This window comes from Parasteatoda tepidariorum, chromosome 3 (assembly GCF_982258835.1).
Source record: "Parasteatoda tepidariorum strain Cologne lab strain chromosome 3, Ptep-v5.0, whole genome shotgun sequence".
NCBI classification, from domain to species: Eukaryota; Metazoa; Arthropoda; class Arachnida; order Araneae; family Theridiidae; genus Parasteatoda; species Parasteatoda tepidariorum.
Window position 1 is genome coordinate 53,774,145 of NC_141757.1, and position 20,823 is coordinate 53,794,967.

General features: G+C 29.3%; 1 protein-coding gene across 1 annotated transcript in view; it reads right to left on the reverse strand.

Moving 5' to 3' along the window:
* Positions 1-12,709, reverse strand: part of LOC107446082 (sodium- and chloride-dependent glycine transporter 1) — a 141,008-nt gene extending 128,299 nt beyond the window's left edge. The window contains exon 1 of the mRNA XM_043051571.3: positions 12,310-12,709. Coding sequence (XP_042907505.1) covers positions 12,310-12,336 — 27 coding nt within the window. The 5' untranslated portion in view covers positions 12,337-12,709. The remainder of the gene's footprint in view (positions 1-12,309) is intronic.
* Between the last annotated feature and the right edge of the window lie 8,114 nt (positions 12,710-20,823).

A 20,823-nucleotide genomic window follows, 5' to 3' on the forward strand; every position in this document is an offset into this window, starting at 1 on the left:
AAACTGGATTTTATGTCAGACATTGTACTTACAGGTCTGGAGCGGTGTCTAGTCTAGTTAATATTTTGATTTTAGTTCACGAAATAAACTGTAAGTAAATGAGCTGAAATATGGTTACCATTAAAATAAATACGAAAATTGACAAAAATAAATGAAAGAAGGATGGTTATCAGAGGAACATACTTCTCTGTTGAATTTGGTTGTTTTTATTCGATGCGAAATATTACAAAAAGTTTTCATCAAAGTAGATACTATTTTCATAATTCATTCATTTTATTGTAATTAAAAAAATGTAGCTCTAAATTTTTTTCACGAGCATTTCAATTAAATAATTTCATAAAAAATAACGGAAATGTCAAATAATAACTGGATTATTAACTGAATATAAATTTAATCGCAGTTTAGAAATCATAACAGGTTTAAAAAATTTATTTGTCTTGGAACCCCCGTTAATCTTCTGCGGATGTCTAGGGTTTCGCGGAACACAATTTGGGAACCACAGGTATTGGGAGTCTCAAAATTATCTTTTCAACTTTATCCTACGATGAAATAAATAAGATAGCAATGATAAAATTTTTTAAATGTTATTACATGCAATCTAAATTTTTCAGATGATTAATTATATGACTCATTTTTCTAAACATACGTTAAATTTAACATAAACCTATACACATAAACAAAGTATTTATGCTTGACATAAACACGTTAAGCAGAATACACTTTAAAATCTGCGCTTGAAATACAAATTGTTTCACTTTATCTCATAAAAATTACTTTACTATATCATTTGTGCACGAATAATGACGTATTCAATGAATACATTCCGATATTTTGTAAGAAATTCAACAACAATGGAACAATATGTAATTTAGTTGATAGTAAATTTATAGAGTGACTGTGAAATGAAGGCTATTGAAATATTTGCTATGATACAAACTGCTTATGACAAATAAAATGGCAAAGACATTTCACGAGGATATTAAAAAAAAAATCATTTAAGAACATCTTATCTCCCTGTGAAGAAACTTAGAAACAAAGGCGAATGTTTTGAGTTAAATATGAGTCAATTTATTTTTACGATTTTAACAGATGACATAATATGTTTAATAAGGTGCTATACAAGCATGTAATAAATAAAAAAAATGCCTCTTGAAATAATAGTTTTAAAATGAGAAGGATGAAACAGAAAAAAACAATAATAAAGATAAACATCTACATTAAAAAAAATAATAATAATAAAATTTACAAATATGAAAGAAGTTTACACTTATCTGCTATCAATTTTAAAAATTAAGTATAAAGAGAGATGGGACGCAAAGAAACAATAATAATGAGAAAGTTCTACTTAGCTAAACTTGTTAGCAAATTAAAAAATAGGAAATTTTTCCGAAAGAAATTTTTATTTATATTCTATATCAATTTTAAAAACTACAAATGAAGAAAGATGGGAAAGAAACAATAATAAGAAGAAAGTTATACGTATCTGCACTTATTAATAAATTGAAAAATATGAAAATTTTCTGGAAGAAGTTTTAATTATCTTCTATATCAATTTATAAGTTTAAAACTAGGAAAGTTTTCCGGAAGAAGTTTTCATTTATCTTCTATCAATTTTAAAATTTAAAAATAAAGAAAGATAGAACAAAAAGAAACAATAATAAAAAGAGAGTTCTATGTAGCTTCAATTGATTATAAATTGAAAAATATAACAATTGTCTGCAAGAAGTTTTCATTTGTCTTCTATATCAATTTTAAAAATAAAGAAAGATGGGACAGAAAGGTAAAATTATATTTAAAAAGTTCTACGTAGCTTCACTAATTTTGAATTGAAAAATAAAAAAATTTTACGGAAGAAATTTTCATTTATCTTCTATCAATTTTAAAATTTAAAAATAAAAAAAGATGGAACAGAAAGAAACAATAATAAAAAGAGAGTTCTATGTAGCTTCAATTGATTAGAAATTGAAAAATATGACAATTGTCTGCAAGAAGTTTTCATTTGTCTTCTATATCAATTTTAAAAACAAAGAAAGATGAGACAGAAAGGAAAAATGATATTTAAAAAGTTCTACGTAGCTTCACTAATTTTGAATTGAAAAATATAAAAATTTTACGGAAGAAGTTTTCATTTATCTTTTATCAATTTTAAAAATCAAGAAAGATTGGACAGAATGAAATAATTAATAATGAGAAATATCTTGGTTGATGAACTTTTTTATTAATTGTAAAATATCAAATTTTTCTGGGAGTAGTTTTCATTTATCTTTTATCAATTTTAAAACTTAAAGATAAAGAAAGATTTGACAGAATGAAACAATAATAATGAGAAATATCTTGGTTGATGCCCTTGTTTATTAATTGTAAAATGTCAAATTTTTCTGTGAGTAGTTTTCATTTATCTTTTATCATTTTTAAAACTTAAAATATCCTACAGCGGTAAACGGATCACAGCTTAGAATACCGGTGTCATCGGGCTAACCATAGGAGAATTTTGTTATTTACCTTTTTCTGTAACTCAGATGGAGGTTAGTTCATCCACAAAGGCTGCTTTGTTTTAATGCTTGATCCTGAAATTCCTTTTTTAAAAAAACAAATTTATAACTGGCGTTAAACAGCAGACCCAATTCTGAGTTTACTACTATCAATGATCAAATCCGCAGGCCTTGTAGTGTTGAACCCAATCCAGAAAACAAGGGAACTCCTGGATTACATTGGGAATACCCTGGATTGCTAGGAACATTGATATAAACCAGCCTTTGTGGAAATTTTTTTTAATGGAACTAATCCGCATTAGCGTTACATGAAGAGGAAAACATGGAAACATTTAATGGGTAGATAAGGGGATTCTAACCAATTATCCGTCTATCACTGAGGTCAACCGGGAGCAGAGTCCGAATCGACCAGCCAAAGCTGGAATTGAACCTGGGTCGCCTCATTCGAAGGAGAGCCTCATTCTATCGGCTAATTCTATCGTCTCTAAGCCACCATTCTGGGTTGGATTCAAACTTACAAGGCAGCGGTGTGAAATATTGAGAGTATTAAACCGGAAAATGGGGCAGTAACTCAACGTCGGTTATAAAATAAAATCAGCGAAATATAGCTGATGAATCTTTAAGCTCAATAAGTACAGTATTCAATGATTAACTAGGGTTCGTGCGATGGAATAGTAAAAAATGATCAATATTACGTGTTTTTAGGAAATAAATTTCATTCTTTTAATTTTGATTCTAAGCTTATAATCATCCATTTTATTTTACCCACTCAAGATAATTGTTTGGTTTTACTCAACAATATTTTTTAAATATTTGTTGGAATAAATGCATTAATTCATCATGTTTAATTCCTGATCATAATTATTGTTATGGAATCCGTATACTGCTTCCTATGTATTTAAATATTCATATTAGGAAAGCAGACAAAATTAATATATTCTTTTTTTTTTTTTTTTTTTTTGCGCCAAAGACAATTATATAGCGAAAAACACTACTAGAATCGAAAGTCGCCATACTTCTCAAAAAAAAATTTTTTTTTAATTTATATAAGTGCTAATACTCGTAAAAATAACTATCGTTTAAAAAATCATTAAACATTAAGGTATTTATTATTGATAAATAACTACGATATAAAAAAGAGGAGATATAGAAATGGTCACGTATCCTAAAAGTTGTTTTACAGCTTACATTATACACCAATATAAACTTCAATAAAACCACTCATTTACGTAATATTAAATGCTGATTTTCGATAGAATAATGGCGCCAAAGTTGACAGAAATGTGAGAAAATTTAAATCTCTCAAAGCGTAAGTAATTATCAAAGTTAAGATTCAGTTTGTTTTGATTTTAGTCTAGCCTGATCGGCGCCGATGGAAATTGGTAGCTCCACTAGTGTCATCCTTTCTTTTAAATTTTGAAGTCACGCTTTAACTGGTGATTGTTTTTTATCGAATGCCCCTTGCTTTATTTCAAAACATTCCAAAGGTAATGAATTGTTATATGTGAGCGACCCTGGGGCCGTTACCAAAAAGGTGATAGCATAAGACAGATCTTAACTTTAAGCTCTGCAGCAATTAAGTTTACATTTATGCCGCAGTAAAATTTTAAAATTTTATTTACAATTCTCTTTAGTGGCAAGAATTAACATAAACTAGCCGCCTTTGCCGATCAGCTTGGTCACCTTTCAAAATTATCTTGTACAACATATAATCTTAAATGGTAACCAAGCCGAATGTAAGGCATAGCTATATTTAAATATTCCAATTCTACAGTCCTAACACCTTAATTAGTTTTAAACAATATATTAATATTTTTTTACCCTCTAGCTGTTGTCCGCTGGAAGTACTTTGATTTCAATTTTAACTATTTTCAAGAGATTTCCTCGATATTGTCAAAGTTCTTTATACATTGAATTTTAGTAATAGTTTAAAATCTTCCCGGCAACCATTAAATCACACAAACTACAGTAATATACATTTCAGCATAGTAGGCTGCGAAAGTATTAAAATAATTTCCACCTCTGTCGTGAGACAAGATAGTAAACTCATCCCCAATGTATCATTATGTGCTGTAACACTTACTCACGCACCTCTCGAGCCATAACTTGAGTATCGTATAATATACAAACGCTATTACTCGAAAAAAGCAAGCGCCGTCACCAATAATTAGTATGACAGTATGCGGCACCAGAGTACCGTTTATATTTGAAATTTCTCAAATCAAGAATAAATCTAAATAAATCAAAAATAAATCTAAATAACTACTTCGTAACTAAATTTTTACAGCTATAAAAATACAAAATTATTCTAAAAACAAATGCTTAACGTATAACTATTTATTTCGCACTACTTAAATTAATATTTAAGACAACGTAATAAAAAGACTAAATAAATGCTTAACGTATTGACTAATTTTTTAACACTACCGAAATTATTACTTAAGACAACCTAACAAAATGAATAAAAACTATGTTGCCAAAAGATCAAAAAATACCGAGAAAAATCCATAATTTATAGTGCCACATAAGAGAAATATAAGTATACAGGGAGTCTACAAAAATACCGTTACAAATATTGAATAATTTTATTGTACAAATATGAAATGGAAAATGATAAATACACATTTATGATGAACACTATAAATGGAATTGCCGGAACGAATAATTTTAAAAGGTAATTTTTCCCATTCACGCAACCAAGAAGCTCTGAGACTGTCCAAACTTCTGTGTTGCTTAGCATTAACCATAGACCTTAGAATCCCCCAAACACAATAGTCTTAAGGATTTAGATCCGATGAAGAAGGGGGTTAAACTTCTGGCTTAATAAATTTCGAAAAATTGACATGGAACGAAGCCTGTGCTGTTTTGACTCTGTGTTACTGTGCAGAATCTAGCTGAAATATCCAACCGATTTTGGGATACAATCTGTCAGCATGTGGCAATAAATGTGTAGCCAATGCTTCCTTTTTGTAATATTCAGCATTGATTTTTACCCCTTAATCGATGAATTTCAGATAAAATTATCCGTTTTTTGACACTGGAGCCCAAACCATTGCAGAGTTCTTGTTCTGAAACCGTTGCACAGCTCGTACAGTTTCTGGTATGTCATCAAAGGTTGCTGAATATACAGCTTTATTTATAGCATTGTATTTTATAGCATTATCTAAAGGCAAATCAAGCTACGTATTCACTTCATAGGAATCGGTGAATGAATAAAAACAGCAAAGTGAACTAATGAAAGAAAGAGAGTAAGAATGAATCAGAGCAACGCAGTGAAGAAACGAATAAAAAGCAATGTGTGGGCAACATATAAAATATAAAATTTCAATAACTTAAAAAAACCCCATAATGAAAATATTTCCCCCATAATTTTTAGAAATACAAAACAATTTAATTCTTTCAAAAAAGTGACAAAAATGTAATTTTAATTAAAATTTAAATTTTTAAAAATAGAATTTTATTAATACAAAAAAGCTGTTTTAGAAAAATGATAATTCCATAAGTTTCATATTTCAACGAGTAAGAATTAAAATTGTGAAAATGCTCTTAATTAATAGTTCATTTGTGAGGAAAAACTTTAAAAGGGAAAAAATATAGGTATTCAGTTTTTTAGAAACGTATTCATGAAAAATATCATTACATATAATTGAATTGCTTTTTTCTAATACATGAAAAAATGCAAATTCATATTCAAAGTTTCATTATTTTAAAAAATTTATCTAATAATGTTTAACATAATAATTTATGTAAAAAATTTAACTCGCTACTTTTTTAGTTTGCATAAGAATTTGAGGTTTAAACAGCGATTTAACGATTCTTTAAATCGAGTTTTCACAGCTCTATAACTTTTATCTTATTTAATTTACTTTAAAATAAACTCTAAATCTTTTCTTTGAATTAAATCTGTAAAGAAAGTCATTACGATTATTTAAACGAATAATTAAATGTATGATTTTTAAATCCTTGATTATTTTTAACAAAATATTTTTTACTTTGTCTTAAAACATTTCGGAAGGAAGAATTGTTCTAAGTGAACGACCCGGTATCAAAATTTCTGGAGGGTGTTTGAACATTTTTGAAGGACGACCCTGATTTTATGAGGAAAAATTTTATGACAACAGGACACGCATTTTGAATTATATTTTCGTATTTGCTCAACTTTTGGTGTCAAAACTGGCTTTAATGAAAGCTAGCATGAAACTGGGACAGCTTTCCTCAATTATATGAATTCAGAATTAGAATTTAGTTTTTAGAAGAGCAATTTTAAAATACATGCGCAAATAATATCCCCCTGATGCACTGAGTTCAATATGTTAGACAACATATGCTTGAAATTTTTTTTTTTAATATTTCTTTCTGTTTTACAAAACTATTGTCTGTGTAAAAATATAATTGGTTTTATTCTCGTTGGTCAGAATTATTAATTGAATATTTGAAAGAAAAATTGTAAGAAATGTTAGAAATTTGATTCAAGTAACCTTTGGGAATGTTTTATGAGAAATAAATATCTTATTATTTAAATCTACACTGCAAAGAATTCGAGATCAAATTACTGTAAAAAGTACCGGCTGTCAGGGTACATGTGCTTCTTACCTTAAAATCCATTTTTACCGTAAAAAAAATTACGGAAAACATTACAAAAATTCTGATATACCATAATGTTTGGAGTAATATTTACTTTAAAATCACTGAATCATTGTAAGTGGTTAAGTAATGGTGCTAAAATTACGGTATAAAATTGTGCGGTAAAAATAGATTTTACGGTATAAGGGATGATATGGATGCTGCATTCGGAGTGCCAGTACTTTTTACCGTAGTTTGACCAAACATTTCTTTACTGTTTCAGATTTTGCATCATGACTAAAATGTGAAAAAATGTAACATCAAAAAATCAAAATAATACATATCAATATCTAGAAATTAAAATACGTAATTAAAGCATAGTAATTAAGCTCAAGTGATTAAATTGTTAAAAAAATTATCGCATTGATGAGTTTATATTCTTTCAAGTTTCGTATTTCTAAATAAAATTTCCGGTTTTCTGCCACAATTAGCAGGTTTCTCTTAATTTGATAACTCACTTGATGAGTTTTTACGGATGTTTTCAAAAATACTTTATAATTTGTCATCAGTTTATAAGTAAGTAAAAGTATAAAACAGGATTTCCCAAAAAAGAATAATATAAAGTTTTAAATTTTTTACACAAACACCATTAATGTCTTTATATAAAAGCATATTTCTTGTCTACTAACAAATTGATTAAATTCTGTAAAATTACTTTTTTTCTTCTTTTTTTTTAGTTGCAATAAATTCTTCGTTAAGCTTAACTTCTGTGTTTTTTTTTTCCTTTTAAATATGTATTTAAGCGAACTTTATTTTCGACGCTACACTTGAAGTTGAGGATTAATGGCACCCCGAAATTATCTGTCGCCAGTCCTCAACGTTTGCCAAAAATATGACTCAAGTGTATGTTCTTTTAGCCCCGTGTGGCAATTTTAGACTTACGGCGATTTAAGCTGAACTATGTAAACACAGAAACTAAATATTTCCACCATTGAATCACGCCTAATGAATATTTATTTTATTTTTCTATATATACAACATGAAAGTTTATTTTTAAGTAAAATTATTAAAAAAAATGTGCTAAAATTTCGTTTGTTTTCTTTAAGAAATTCCCCTTAAAAATAGTTAAACTTTTTTTTTAAGAAATTGATAAATTAGTATTTTAAGGCATATTACTCATCAAATCGTTTAAGTAATTTTTAATCAAAATTGTGAAACATTATTATTTTTTACTATATAGATTTGCATCAATGATGTGCGAAGTGAGTTTGGAAATGGTTGGGTTTGATGATTTTAGTGAGTTTGGAAACTTCCGTTTATTTTCAAGAAAACGAAAAGAGCATTAAATACAATATTAAAAATACTGTATTCTTACTCATAAGATATTGTGCTGTTGAAATGCATCTTTCGGATTTAAATTACGTTAATTGAAATTAAGCACTTGAATTGAAGTGACGATGAAAGAAATCTAGTTCTTTTAAAAAAATTTGAGTAAATGCAAAAAAAAATTATGTAAGAGACAGCTTACACCTCCAAATTTTTCTTTCGTAAGTAACTATAAAAACTTTTACATTATAAGTCACATCTGTTTAAACAGAGCTGCACAGCAAAAATGATTGGATTAGTAGTATATTAATTTATAAAGTATTTGATTTAATATGAGTTTTAAACTGACTTTCAAAGCCCCATTTCAAAAAATATTTAGTTTATTTTTTTCTGCATATTATGAAAACCTTCAAACTTAATAGCGCAATAACTAGAAGGAAGGTAAAGAGATAGCTAACAAAAAATACTTTTTCATCAATTAATATCATATTTATTCTAAAAACGTAATAAAATCAGAATATGTATTCTCGAAAATGCATAAAACGCAATTTTGTAAAAACGTTACCGATTTGAGAAGAAAAAAAAAGATGGAATATTATCTGAGCCAGATTTTATTAGAGACTTTAACTAAAAGAAACTTGCAAAAAATCATCTAATTATAACAAATGAATGGATTTAAAACACATTTATGCACTTTATCTAACAGTACAAATGATTCTTAATAATATAAACAAGGGAATTTCCTTCGAAATTTTACTCAAGGTAGCATGATCATAGCCAGATTTTAAATAAGTGCATGGTACGGTGTAATTTTCATCATTACTTTTATGAAATATATTCATATAAATTTTGCTTATTTCAGATTAAAAAAATATTATTTAAAAGCATTAAACTAAGTAGTGGTTAAAAAAATATGGTTAAAAAAATATGAATGAATATGAAAAAATATGAAATATGAAAAAAAAAATATGGTTCTATATGGTTAAAAAAAATTCCAAAGCATTTTTGTAGTTTACAATACTGATAGAATTTATGATTACACTATCAGCTTATTATAGATATATAGTATTATATATTATAGATACATTTTATAGATACATTTTATAGATTATAGATACATAGATATTTTATAAATGGATTCTATATAAGTCTGTAACTATTATCTTACAGTTAGTGAGAATTACTTAAGAAAAATTAAATCTTTGTTTCAAAAGATAGCTGTTTTAAGTCATCGATATTTTGTGAGATTGATTATAGAACAGTATGATTGTTTATATTGTTTTATATATTATTTTGTATATAGTTGTTTTATATATTGTTGTTTTATATATTGTTGTTTTTATATATTGTTGTTTTATATCTTGCTTTTAGTATATATTGGTTTTAGTTAATTTTAATTCATTTTAGTTATTTTAAAAAACTAATAAATTTTAAAAATGATTAAAAATGCTTGTTTATCAAAACAGTTTCTTATGCTTCAAATTAAACTTTTTAAATACTCTGAGTAATTAAAGTTCACATTTTAATTTTTTAGATAGAAATTTTAAAAAAATGATTCAATCAGTTATTTCTGTTACATTATTTGTTATCATTAATTTGGAGTAAAATACGCTTCTTTCTTAAATAAGTAATCCATAAAACAACACAAATATCGTCTTTATCAATAAAAGTGAAGACCCGAATTAACTTCATATGCTATTAAAATTAATAAGACCTATTTAAATCGTTTTACTGATAGCAAAAAAAAAAATTATGACATCTTGAATAACTTTTGTTCTAATGATCGAACTCTAATGAATTAAAAAGCAATCTTAATGGTTCACAGGATCGGCTTCAAATAGGCTAATTAATTAGTTCTACCTATGAGATGAGTTTGAAAATATGACACAACAGCGTACTTTTTCTATATAAACGTAACTTTTTTGTGGGGAATTTAGATTTTTCACCATCAAAATACGGGGTTGGGTTAGCCGCAATCTGGAAGCTATGATCCTTATAATTTAGTATGGATAGCGGTCTTCAACAAAGGGTGTCAACATCACTTTTTTTGTATATTTCGCTTTATCTCGAAAAACTCAAGATAATCAAAGGATTTTTGCACGCACTCGTAAAGACAATCCCTTGCAATAAAAATACTTTTTAATAGTAATTTATTATTGTTATTGCATTTTATAAAAGTCGAAAAGTGTTTCAGTAGTCATTAATTGTAAATAGCAAAATTAAAAATTGTAACGAAATCAATATAATAATTTTTGAGAAATGAAAATTTAAAAATACAGGTTTCTTAACATTTTATTATTCAGAAACTATTCTTCCGACTTTGCATAATTTTTTTTATCTTGTCACTTCAAAGTACCATAGTTTGGAATAACATAAATATTTGCATACCTTACATCAAGCATTTTTCGACTATTAATAAATAAAATAAAAATGAAGAAAAAAAAATAATTGCTAAAAATCATTATCAATTATTATCATGCCAGTATAGAATTACTTTTAGATAAACTTGTCTTAAAAATAAATGTTAATTTTTTCGATTCGCTTTAAAAATTTCCGAAATGTAGCGAAATGATTGCGCTTAAAATAACATATCTGCCTTAATGAAATGAATAGTTATAATTTTAGAAATTATTTGAAGAATATGTTATGAGACATTTTTAAAACCTGAAACTAACTTTCCAGCATAAAGGACTTGTTTAAGTTTCTCCATCAAGTCTCGGTCAGTTTTTACCTTGGAAAAGATATTTTGTAAACAGCTTCGTGATGTTTAAAAATTTTTACTAAAACATTTCTTACAGGCATTAAACCCCTACAGTCACTTCAATTGCAAATCTTAAATATTAAGCGAATACTAAATAGTAATATTTTGTTCCTCTCTGAGTAGAGTAAATAAAAATAATTGTTAAACAAACATTGATCTTTGAGAGGTAAAAAAAGTCTCAGTAGTTGAGAATACAGCAGAAAATTCGGTGAAACTTTAAAGAATAATGCAACTGGAAAATCATCAGTCGAAGTGAGTGACGCATTATAAAAATTTTTTTTTGTTGATATGTTGCAAAATAAGTACATAGAAACTTTTTAAAAGAAATTATTTTTCTTTTAATGCGCATTGAAGAAAACTCTAAGGAGTCTTGTAAAAAACGAAGTGCGTTACAAAGGATTTAATCCACATCTGCTCTAATATCGCTTAAAAAAGTAAAAGTAGTGGTTAATTTGTTCCATATCAAGTTATTTCTGTGAAGACCATAATTATTAGTTCTTACACCCTCCACAAAGGACATTAAAATAAAAAAAACGAAACATAAAATCTTCCAGTATTTATTAATTTATAACATTTGTGTAAAAAAAAAATTGGGATGTCCTAGTTTATGAAAAATGTACTAAATTTTTATTTTTTCAGGCAGATTATCAGATTCGTTTACATAAATGAAACTACCTATTATTAATAATTAGCAAGCTATAATATAATAGAAAAATATGTACTATAGAAAAATATGTGTAATAATATCATTACAATCGTTTAACATTTACTAAGTTTATGTGCATCAAATTAAACTCTATGTATCAAATTAAAAATACGTATGCATGTACCAGAATAACTTGAGGACATTTTTTGCTTATAAAATGATTAGCTTCTTGTTTCAACGATTTTTGACTTCGAGATACTTTTATTTGAATAAACTTGAACATTTTAAAAAGCGTACCAGCTGACTTCTACAGCTAGTATTGAAATAGAATAATTCAATATATATAGTTATACATAAAATAAAAAGATCGCTGTACTATACTAACTCGAGACGAGAAACAATTGACGTTCAATTGGTTCGCTTTTTTGCTTTTTTCAATATGTTTGAAATTCTGTGATTTTTATAAAGTCGAACCAAAATATTTAAGTACTATCATTCGAATGTATTAAAGGAAAACTTACCACGGTAAGAAATTGGTTTTTCGTCATTCTCAAACTATTCTTGAGAAATACCTAAAGCAATGTCTTCGACCTATAAATTCTCTATCCAGGTAATAAACTCCCACAAATAAATCAAAAAAAGCACAAATCCCGTCACAATTATAAAAAAAAAATCACAATATTTGGATCATTGATAAATGGAGAGTCAGAAACGCATTCAGCAAATAAATAAGATGCGGTGTTGTGTCTACTAGAGGTAAAAGAAGAAGCTTGAAAAAAAATCTTGACTTCCTCGTCGGAGAGCGGAGCTGAGTTGGCAGTAAAACTTTAAGGTTTTCCAGTACGTGTTTTGTTTGGATACATTTAACTGCGCCAACTGTCATCAGAAAGTTGGGAAGAAAACTGCCGTAAATGCTTCTGTTTTGAGTAAAGAGAGAAAGAAAACACGTAGAAAATTAGAGAAAATGAGGTCTCTGTCAGCAATGAAGCTTCGGGGCATTAAATGTTTTAGCGTGAAATGAATCAGAAATTTTGTATTTGCTTTTCTTTTCCACCCTATTTAATATATTCAGCTTTCAATACCACTGTTCTGATAGCCCGGGGGGTTATTTCGAAAGTAACAGAATAACAAATAGTACTTGATGTTATCAAGCAAAAACAAGAGAAATTGAATCCTTAATTTATTAAATCAATTGAGTGGAGCTGCACTTATTGGGAAAAAAATTAGTTCTTTTGCGGATGAAAAACAAAACATAGTGCCCAATTCAGATACCTATCATACATAACTCTTATTTTATGTGTCAATTTTTTTATTAGAAATTTAAAATTTACGAACAAGAGGTGTACTTAAGGTACGGTTTCTCTTTTTTTTTTAGTAGTATCGTGAAAATGTAGAACGTTTTTAATAAAATAAAAAAGAGAAAGCTTCTTGAGACAGCCATGGCTGACAATCGGCTGTAGTGTTGGCAGAAGAAGAAAGAAAGTTTTCACTTTTAATAAATAATGATGTAAAACAAGCTGATGAACTAGACATAAATCAATTTCTTTTGCATTAATGATTACGCCCTTAACCAGGCCAGGGGAAGCATAACTCTCATAACATTTTATAAACGATTCGCATATAGTCAAAAAGAGAGGCCAACACTGGGTAGATATTTTCTCTTTTTTGTTATTTTAAGTTCATTTGTAATTATTGTTATAGTTCCTTTAGGTCGAACTAGAGCTGCACTATCGGCGACGGTCCGAGAAGCCTCCCTGAGGATGATCCGAAGACATGCCATCACAATTTTGGTCCTTTTCAGAGAGGATGGCTTCCGTGTTTCAGTAGCCCGACGACCTGCAAGCGAAGTCGAGCATTTTACTGTAGAACAGTTTAACGAGGACCTATACCGCACACCCTCGGACCCTCGTCCAAAACACTGTAGTGATTGCAGCGCCATCTTTCGGTGATATAAATTAAGGTGAGAAAAACAAAACCACAAATGCATAGAACTGATTAATCAATTCTCATAAGAATATTTAAAGGGAATGTTAAATCAAGCTATGCTGAATGCGTTCAAAACAGTACAATGCGCAGTAGAGAGATTTTAAGTAGCAGACCATGTGCGTAATACGGACGTTTATCGATGAATGTTTGCCGATAGTGCCGAACACAAAACTGTTTAGAACAAAAAAATATGAATAAATAGTGTGAAATCTTTAATAAAGAGCACATACCAAACTTGAAACTGTCAAGTTTCTCACATTTCGCGATTTCTCACATTATTTAATTTCATAATTTTGCTGTTTTTTTAATAAAGTTTTTTAGAGGTAATCGAAGCCGACCGGCCTGTGTAGGGGGCAGGGAACTGTCCTTGCATCAGAAAGGTCCTGGGTTCGAATCCCGGACAAGGCATGGATCTTTCTTTCTCTCTCTCTCTCTGTTCTATGTCCTTTCTCCTTTGTGTGTGAATGTGATCCGCCCTATAAACGGGTTGTGGTTGTGTGAATGAAGTGGCAGAAGTCGAATTCCTGGCCATAGATGGCGCCACTGAAAAACAGGAACAATCGCACCCCCACTGCCTAAACAGGCATACGACAAAAAAAAGAGGGGAAAAAAGAGGTAATCGAAGAATCATTACCCCTGACATTTGTGTAATATCTTGTCTGACATGAGTAAAGGAACGGTGCTATTATCTTCTACCATTGAAAATTATTCTACTTCATGATGGATTCTTTATGCATTCAGGATACATTCTTCTTAGCCTGACTTTACATTCACTATAAATGCTCTCATGTGCCTGTTATAGGTAGTCTGTGGTGCATTCTTCTTACCTTCCTTTACAACCCAGAATGATACTGCTGCTATCGCTGTTGTAACTCTGAACATGGGTTTAATATTCAATCGTTATTAAGGTTCAACGCTTATAATTTCATAAACATCATAAGCTTTCTTCCAATAAAATATGTTTTTTTAGATGCATTTATAGATGCAATTTCTAAACTATTTTTTTTCTCAAAATTTCGAATATATTGCTAAAAATAATAGTTGAAACTTGAAAAAATAAAACAGTTATTTCTAATAAAATTTTAGAACAAAAATAAGTTATTTAATAGAAAAATAATTTATCTATGTTAAAGAAAGAAACAGTTTTGATTAATGTAACATTACGTTCCATCACAATGTTACATTGCATCAAAAATATGAAATATTTAGGAATCCAAAAATATTTCCAATGAACTATAAATAAAATAAATACCTCGAAAGTATTGCGTGACGTGATATTTATGTCAATCTGTAACATAGTATACTTTCATTCATATCGATCTAGTGACATAAATTTTTATCATACTATGCTGTCAAAACGAAACATAATAAACGACATCGATCGTGGCATCGATCCGTTATAACTCAAATATTAATGTCTTTTTAAAAAGTAACTGCCGGCTTTTAACTCAGAAATGTGTTAAGTCATTGGTAAAAGAATGTTTAAATTCTACAGCATAGTTCTACTTGAAATTCAGTTTATGTAAGATTTCTATTTTCAATCAATAAACTAAGAGAACAATTTAATATAATCTAAACATTATTCTGGTATAAGATAAAAAGACTTTTAGATTGAAACAACTGATTTAGAAAATGAATCATTTGGAAAACTCTTAATCAGCTTGTTGGTAGGTAAGGTACTTAATTTACGTCGCTCTAGAGCTGCACAATGGGCTATTGGTGACGGTCTGGGAAACATCCCTGAGGATGATCAGAAGACATGCCATCACAATTTCGATCCTCTGCAGAGGGTATGGCTCACCTGCTTTGGTAGCCCGACGACTTGCGCGCGAAGTCGAGCACTTTGCGGTAGAACAGTTTAACGAGGACCTATACCGCACACCCTCGGACCCTACGTAGACTGATTCAAGCGATCAAAGTCAGCACACTAACAGCAGCCAGTGATGCTTGACTTCGGTGATCAGATGAAAACCGTGTCTTAACGACCAGTCCACTGCGGGACTGGTCGTTAAGTATTATCGTTAAACCTTAGAAGATGCCGGAAGTGTTGCTCATTTATCGTTACCCAGTGGGTACCTGTGAGCCAAAGTCACGGAGGCGAGCAACATTACCAATGTCACACTGCAACAAATACCCGTTCATAGGGTGGGCCACATTCATACATCAGAAGACAACAGAGAGAGAGAGAAACATCCATGCCCAAAGCGGGATTCGAACCCGCAGCCATTGGCTTCGCAGTCAGGCACGCTAACTACTCGGCCACCTGGCCGGCACTTTGTATAATATTCACTTCTATTTCCTAAATTAATCGAATATTGAACATTTGGATCCTAAATTACTTTAAGCCTAAGTCATCTAAAATGCTTTCAAAGCATTAGGATTTTTAAAAACTAAAGTAAAGAAACATTTACTTAGTAGAAACTAACATGTACTACCAGTTTTTTCCCATTGTTGTTTTTCATAAAAAGATCACTTTTTTAGTAAACTCTTTATTTAGAAAATGGATTGTTCAAGCTAGTTAGTAAAGCATTCCCGCAACAGCCCGTTGTGGGCCTGTAGGATCATGGATTTTAAGGATCATGGAGGCTTCACAATTCTGTGATCAAAAGTATGATGGAGCAAATATTGTCAGCATTGCTCACAATGCCGCCATTGCTACGCAAACACGCTGGTACAGAATTTAAAATCTGATGTAGAAGAAATCAGAAACTTTTCTGTTTTATAAAAAGAAAATTTTACGAAATATACAAACTAAACTAAGTTTTTAGAGGAAGATAGCAAATCAAAAGGAAGGCAACGAAGCAAATGGCACGCAGAGGTGTGTGGACGTCTGGGGCAAACTCCTTGGTAATATGCCCTTGGAAAAAGCGAGTATAATCACTGAAAGAGACCAATGCAAAACTTTTTAAATAAAAAAAAATAAGCACTCATTGAAAAAAAAATGGATATTTTAATATAAATCTCAATCCAGACTTTTAATTCATTTTTTATGTTAATTCAAGCGGAAATTAATCTGTGGTTAAAAATTATTTCCAAACGCGATATTCCTCTTCAAAACTTTATTGCCCGAAAACTTCAATATTCAATTTATTTTGAAATTGAATTACTTTCGACATGAAATACTTTCCTTAATCCAAATATTTACCAGATATAAAGTTCAACTTCATGTAAAAAAGAACAATATTTTTTTTTTGCTCATATATTAAGATATAACGAATAAATTCATAGTTTAGAAATTGCAAACATCCTACTTACTATATTCTTTAAAAATTTTAATTAATTTCAGCTATAAAAGGTAAAGGAACCTCTTCTCCACAATTATTGGAAATTGAAGGGAAAAACGACTTGAAATGATGCCATGTATTGCTGAACATTTACTTTATAATTTACAATGAATCATAAAATAATTCGTTGTTCCTTTGGATTCGATTGCCATTTGTAAATATTTTTAAAACCATTTTTGTTTACATCGTCGCTGCTTAAACTTTTTTGCTATGATAAAATTTTAATGCTTTTAGAAATGTAATTTTACCTTAGGCGTCGATTGGATGCTCTTTTTGGCTAGATGCCGAGGATTGTAGCCAACTTGCAACCCATCCCCGTCTGCATCTCACAGAAAAAAATATATAAATGTTTATATATTCTTAATAACTTTCGAACTCTTTTCTACCTTTAATGACTTAAATTTCTGTTATTCATTGTAGACACATACTCAGTGAGTTGCAATATGATGCAACCTTTATTTTACCTCCTCGCTGGTTACAGTACTCATTAAAGCAACAATGCTGTTTCTTTATCGCTAAATAATCGTAAATAAAGTAGTTAGGAGATACATTTTTAAGCCTGCACAGTTACAATACGTAAGTTATGAAAAGAGAATGGAACAAAGTAGCATCGTAGAAAAGAAATAGAAAATTCTCATGCAAGTAGATAGTGATATCGAAAAAAAATAATGTAGCACATGATATTATCGAATGCACTTTTGTTATCAAGTTTACGTTTAATTCAAATTTTAGATGATTCAAATACTTTTACGATCCGTTCGAGTTCGACTGCATAACTATTTTTAATAAAGAATAGCTTGAAATATCTTCAGTAAGGTTATAATTCGCCAGTCAAATTAGAGCGCTCACTTAACCGGAATGGGTCGAAAATATCAAAAAATAAAGCTATAATGTACAAAATTTAGCTAATGATGTTTAAAAGCGGCTTAATATTTTTAATATTGACGTTTCAATTCTCGTGTTTCATTATTGATCATTTGAGCTATAGTGTACAAAAGAAACAAAAACGCAAGTACAGACTGCGCAAAAAAAGTTAACACCTTAATAACTTTTAATGTCATTGTCAGATTTTTACATACTAGTTCAAGGGACTTACTAGGGGCAAATCAATTTGAGCAGACGATATATTAAGTTACGAAATCAGACACAAAAACATACTTTCTCTGAATTAGCATAATTTTTTTTCGATGAATTTGGATGGCAGCTGCAATCTGGAACATATGGCTCCAACAGTTGAAATGAAAAATCTGTCGAAAGTTAAGACCGATTTGATTTAATTTCAGTTTTTGCGTATTTTTCCTCCTGAAAGACGTGTTATCTTTAAATTTTTTCATCTCTCAAAAACTATAAAACCTATTTGCTTCAAATTTTGGATTTTTTTCATTTAGAATTACGTTGATTAAACTATATGTAAAAATTTGTATACTTTGCTACTACTTTTTGTATATTAGTATATTGAATAATAAAATATTATAAATAATTTTACAAAAAAAAAATTTCGATTCTTTTAAAGCGTTCAAGAGTTATGGCAAAGTAAGCTAAAAGGAAATTAAGAGTAGAGTTCCAAAGCTTTTCCTGCCGAAACTAAAGGGACCACATTTTATTGCGGCTACCCTCTCCTATAATTTGAGTATCATGAACCTTAATCCACAGAAGAAAAAAAAATTTTATTTATAGAAAGTACATTTTTTTATCTAATTTTGTGCTATAAAATATCGTTTGCACTTAATGGGATACCTATAAGTTACTTAGTGTGATTATCTCGATCCTGAGTGGTTCTTGAAACGCAGCATTTGTTTACGCTAGCAACTGTTCTTTCCATACTATTGCGAGTAAGCCAATCTCGCTATGTCAACAATTCTTTCCAGTGACTCATTCTATATTCTTTCACGATGATTCTTTCGCCAAGATTTCAATTCTTTCACTCTATATTTCTTCATTAACACGAACACAGACACGTAACCGTGTAGAACATAAACTAATTATGCATCGAAGTTGCCAGGTGCACAAAACAAAAATATATCACGGTTACAATAAAATACTTAAACAAATATTAAATCAGAGTTAAGTTAAGGACGTAAACGAAAAAGGATTATATTTTAGCAAATTCGATGTATTATATGGAATTGTGTATAATTAACTTCACGTTAATTAGCATTCCAACTTAAGTGGAGAATCTTAAATCGCCTTTAACACGCCATCTTGTTTATAAACTATCAGCTGTTGCTGAGGCCATAGATCGCGTGCCTGTGTATCAGTGATCGTCTTCTTCTCGAATTGCAAGAACCTAATTAGTATATTTAAGGTGAGGCTCTCAAACCATTATGATTGAGTTTTAGCAATCGAAGATACGTTCATTATTAAAAATTATTCTGGTGTTAGTTTTTATTTTTTCCTTTTCGTGCTGTTCAACGTTTAGTACATCAACACCAATTGATTGCAGAAAGATTTACAATTAGCCGGTAACTCCAGTTTTTTCGATGTGAAAGGGGGTGATTTATTTATTTACTTTTTTCCATCGCAGACAGATTCTGCATTTTACAAACATTTGATCAAAAACAAATCAATTCTAATTCATCAGTTCAAATTAGACTGAAACATTTTTTAAATTCTATTATGGATAGTCCAAGATTATTTTCTATGGAATTCAATAAAATAATTTTAAAAAAGTTTAAAAGAAATTTTGCTCTAATTTCGGACTAATGTTCGTAATAACAGTGTTTTATGCACGCTTTTTTACATTAAACTTGCCATTTTGAAAAAAATTTATTCGTTAAACCAGAGAGTGTTAAATGAAGGCATGAAATAAACGAGTTCAACATGTACTTAAATTGTTGTTACTGTTGATATAAACGTTCAACGTATTGGTTCATGTAGGTAAAAGTAGACAAATAGAGGTAAATCATAGCATATTAGAAAAAAAAAGTAAAAGTATTTTGCATTACAAAAACTGTTAAAAAGTCTTAAATTATATTTTTAGCATTGAAATAATTAAGAAATTTTATTATAGTAAATGGTTTTTAATATTAGCACTCTTAAAAAAGTATGAATAAACTGTCTTGAGAAAGTATGAAACCACACTGTTTTGTGAAGAGTACCATTTTGATGGATAAAGAAAAAAATGCATTCTTGGATATAAGTAAAACAAAATTCTTATAACTACTAAACTACTTTTTTTCATTAATTCTGATACTAATATAAAACATTCCCGCAACAACCCATTGTGGGTCTAGGAATGGTGGAGATTAAGGTCTCACAATTTTGTTACTGTCATTATAACAACAGTAATGTATTCAGCATCGCACAACAATCGCCTTTACTTCTTTGTCCTCATCAATATCAGTTCCGTTATTAAATAGCAAAAGAAAATCCAGCATGAAGATATTAGATTTATTACTACTATAAACTGCAGAATTTTTCTGCAAATGCATGGAAATTCAGTAAATGCATATATATTGATTTTCAGGAAAAATTATACTCAATAAATAGTAACTTGACTTCATTATTGTTAACTAACTATTTTTGCCTTATTTATCATTCCTGATATCGGTCAGGAATATATTTTATAAAATGTTTGGGATAATTTCAATTAAGTTTTATTGCAATTCATAAATATTGTCCTTTTAATAACGCATTTTTCACAGCTTTTCCTAATACGCGAGCGAATTGAAATCATTATGGGGATTAGCGATATCAAAACTTGGTTTTATTTGGTTATAAATCAGAAATTATTGCTGAAAATTCCATCCCTTAAACGATATTAGA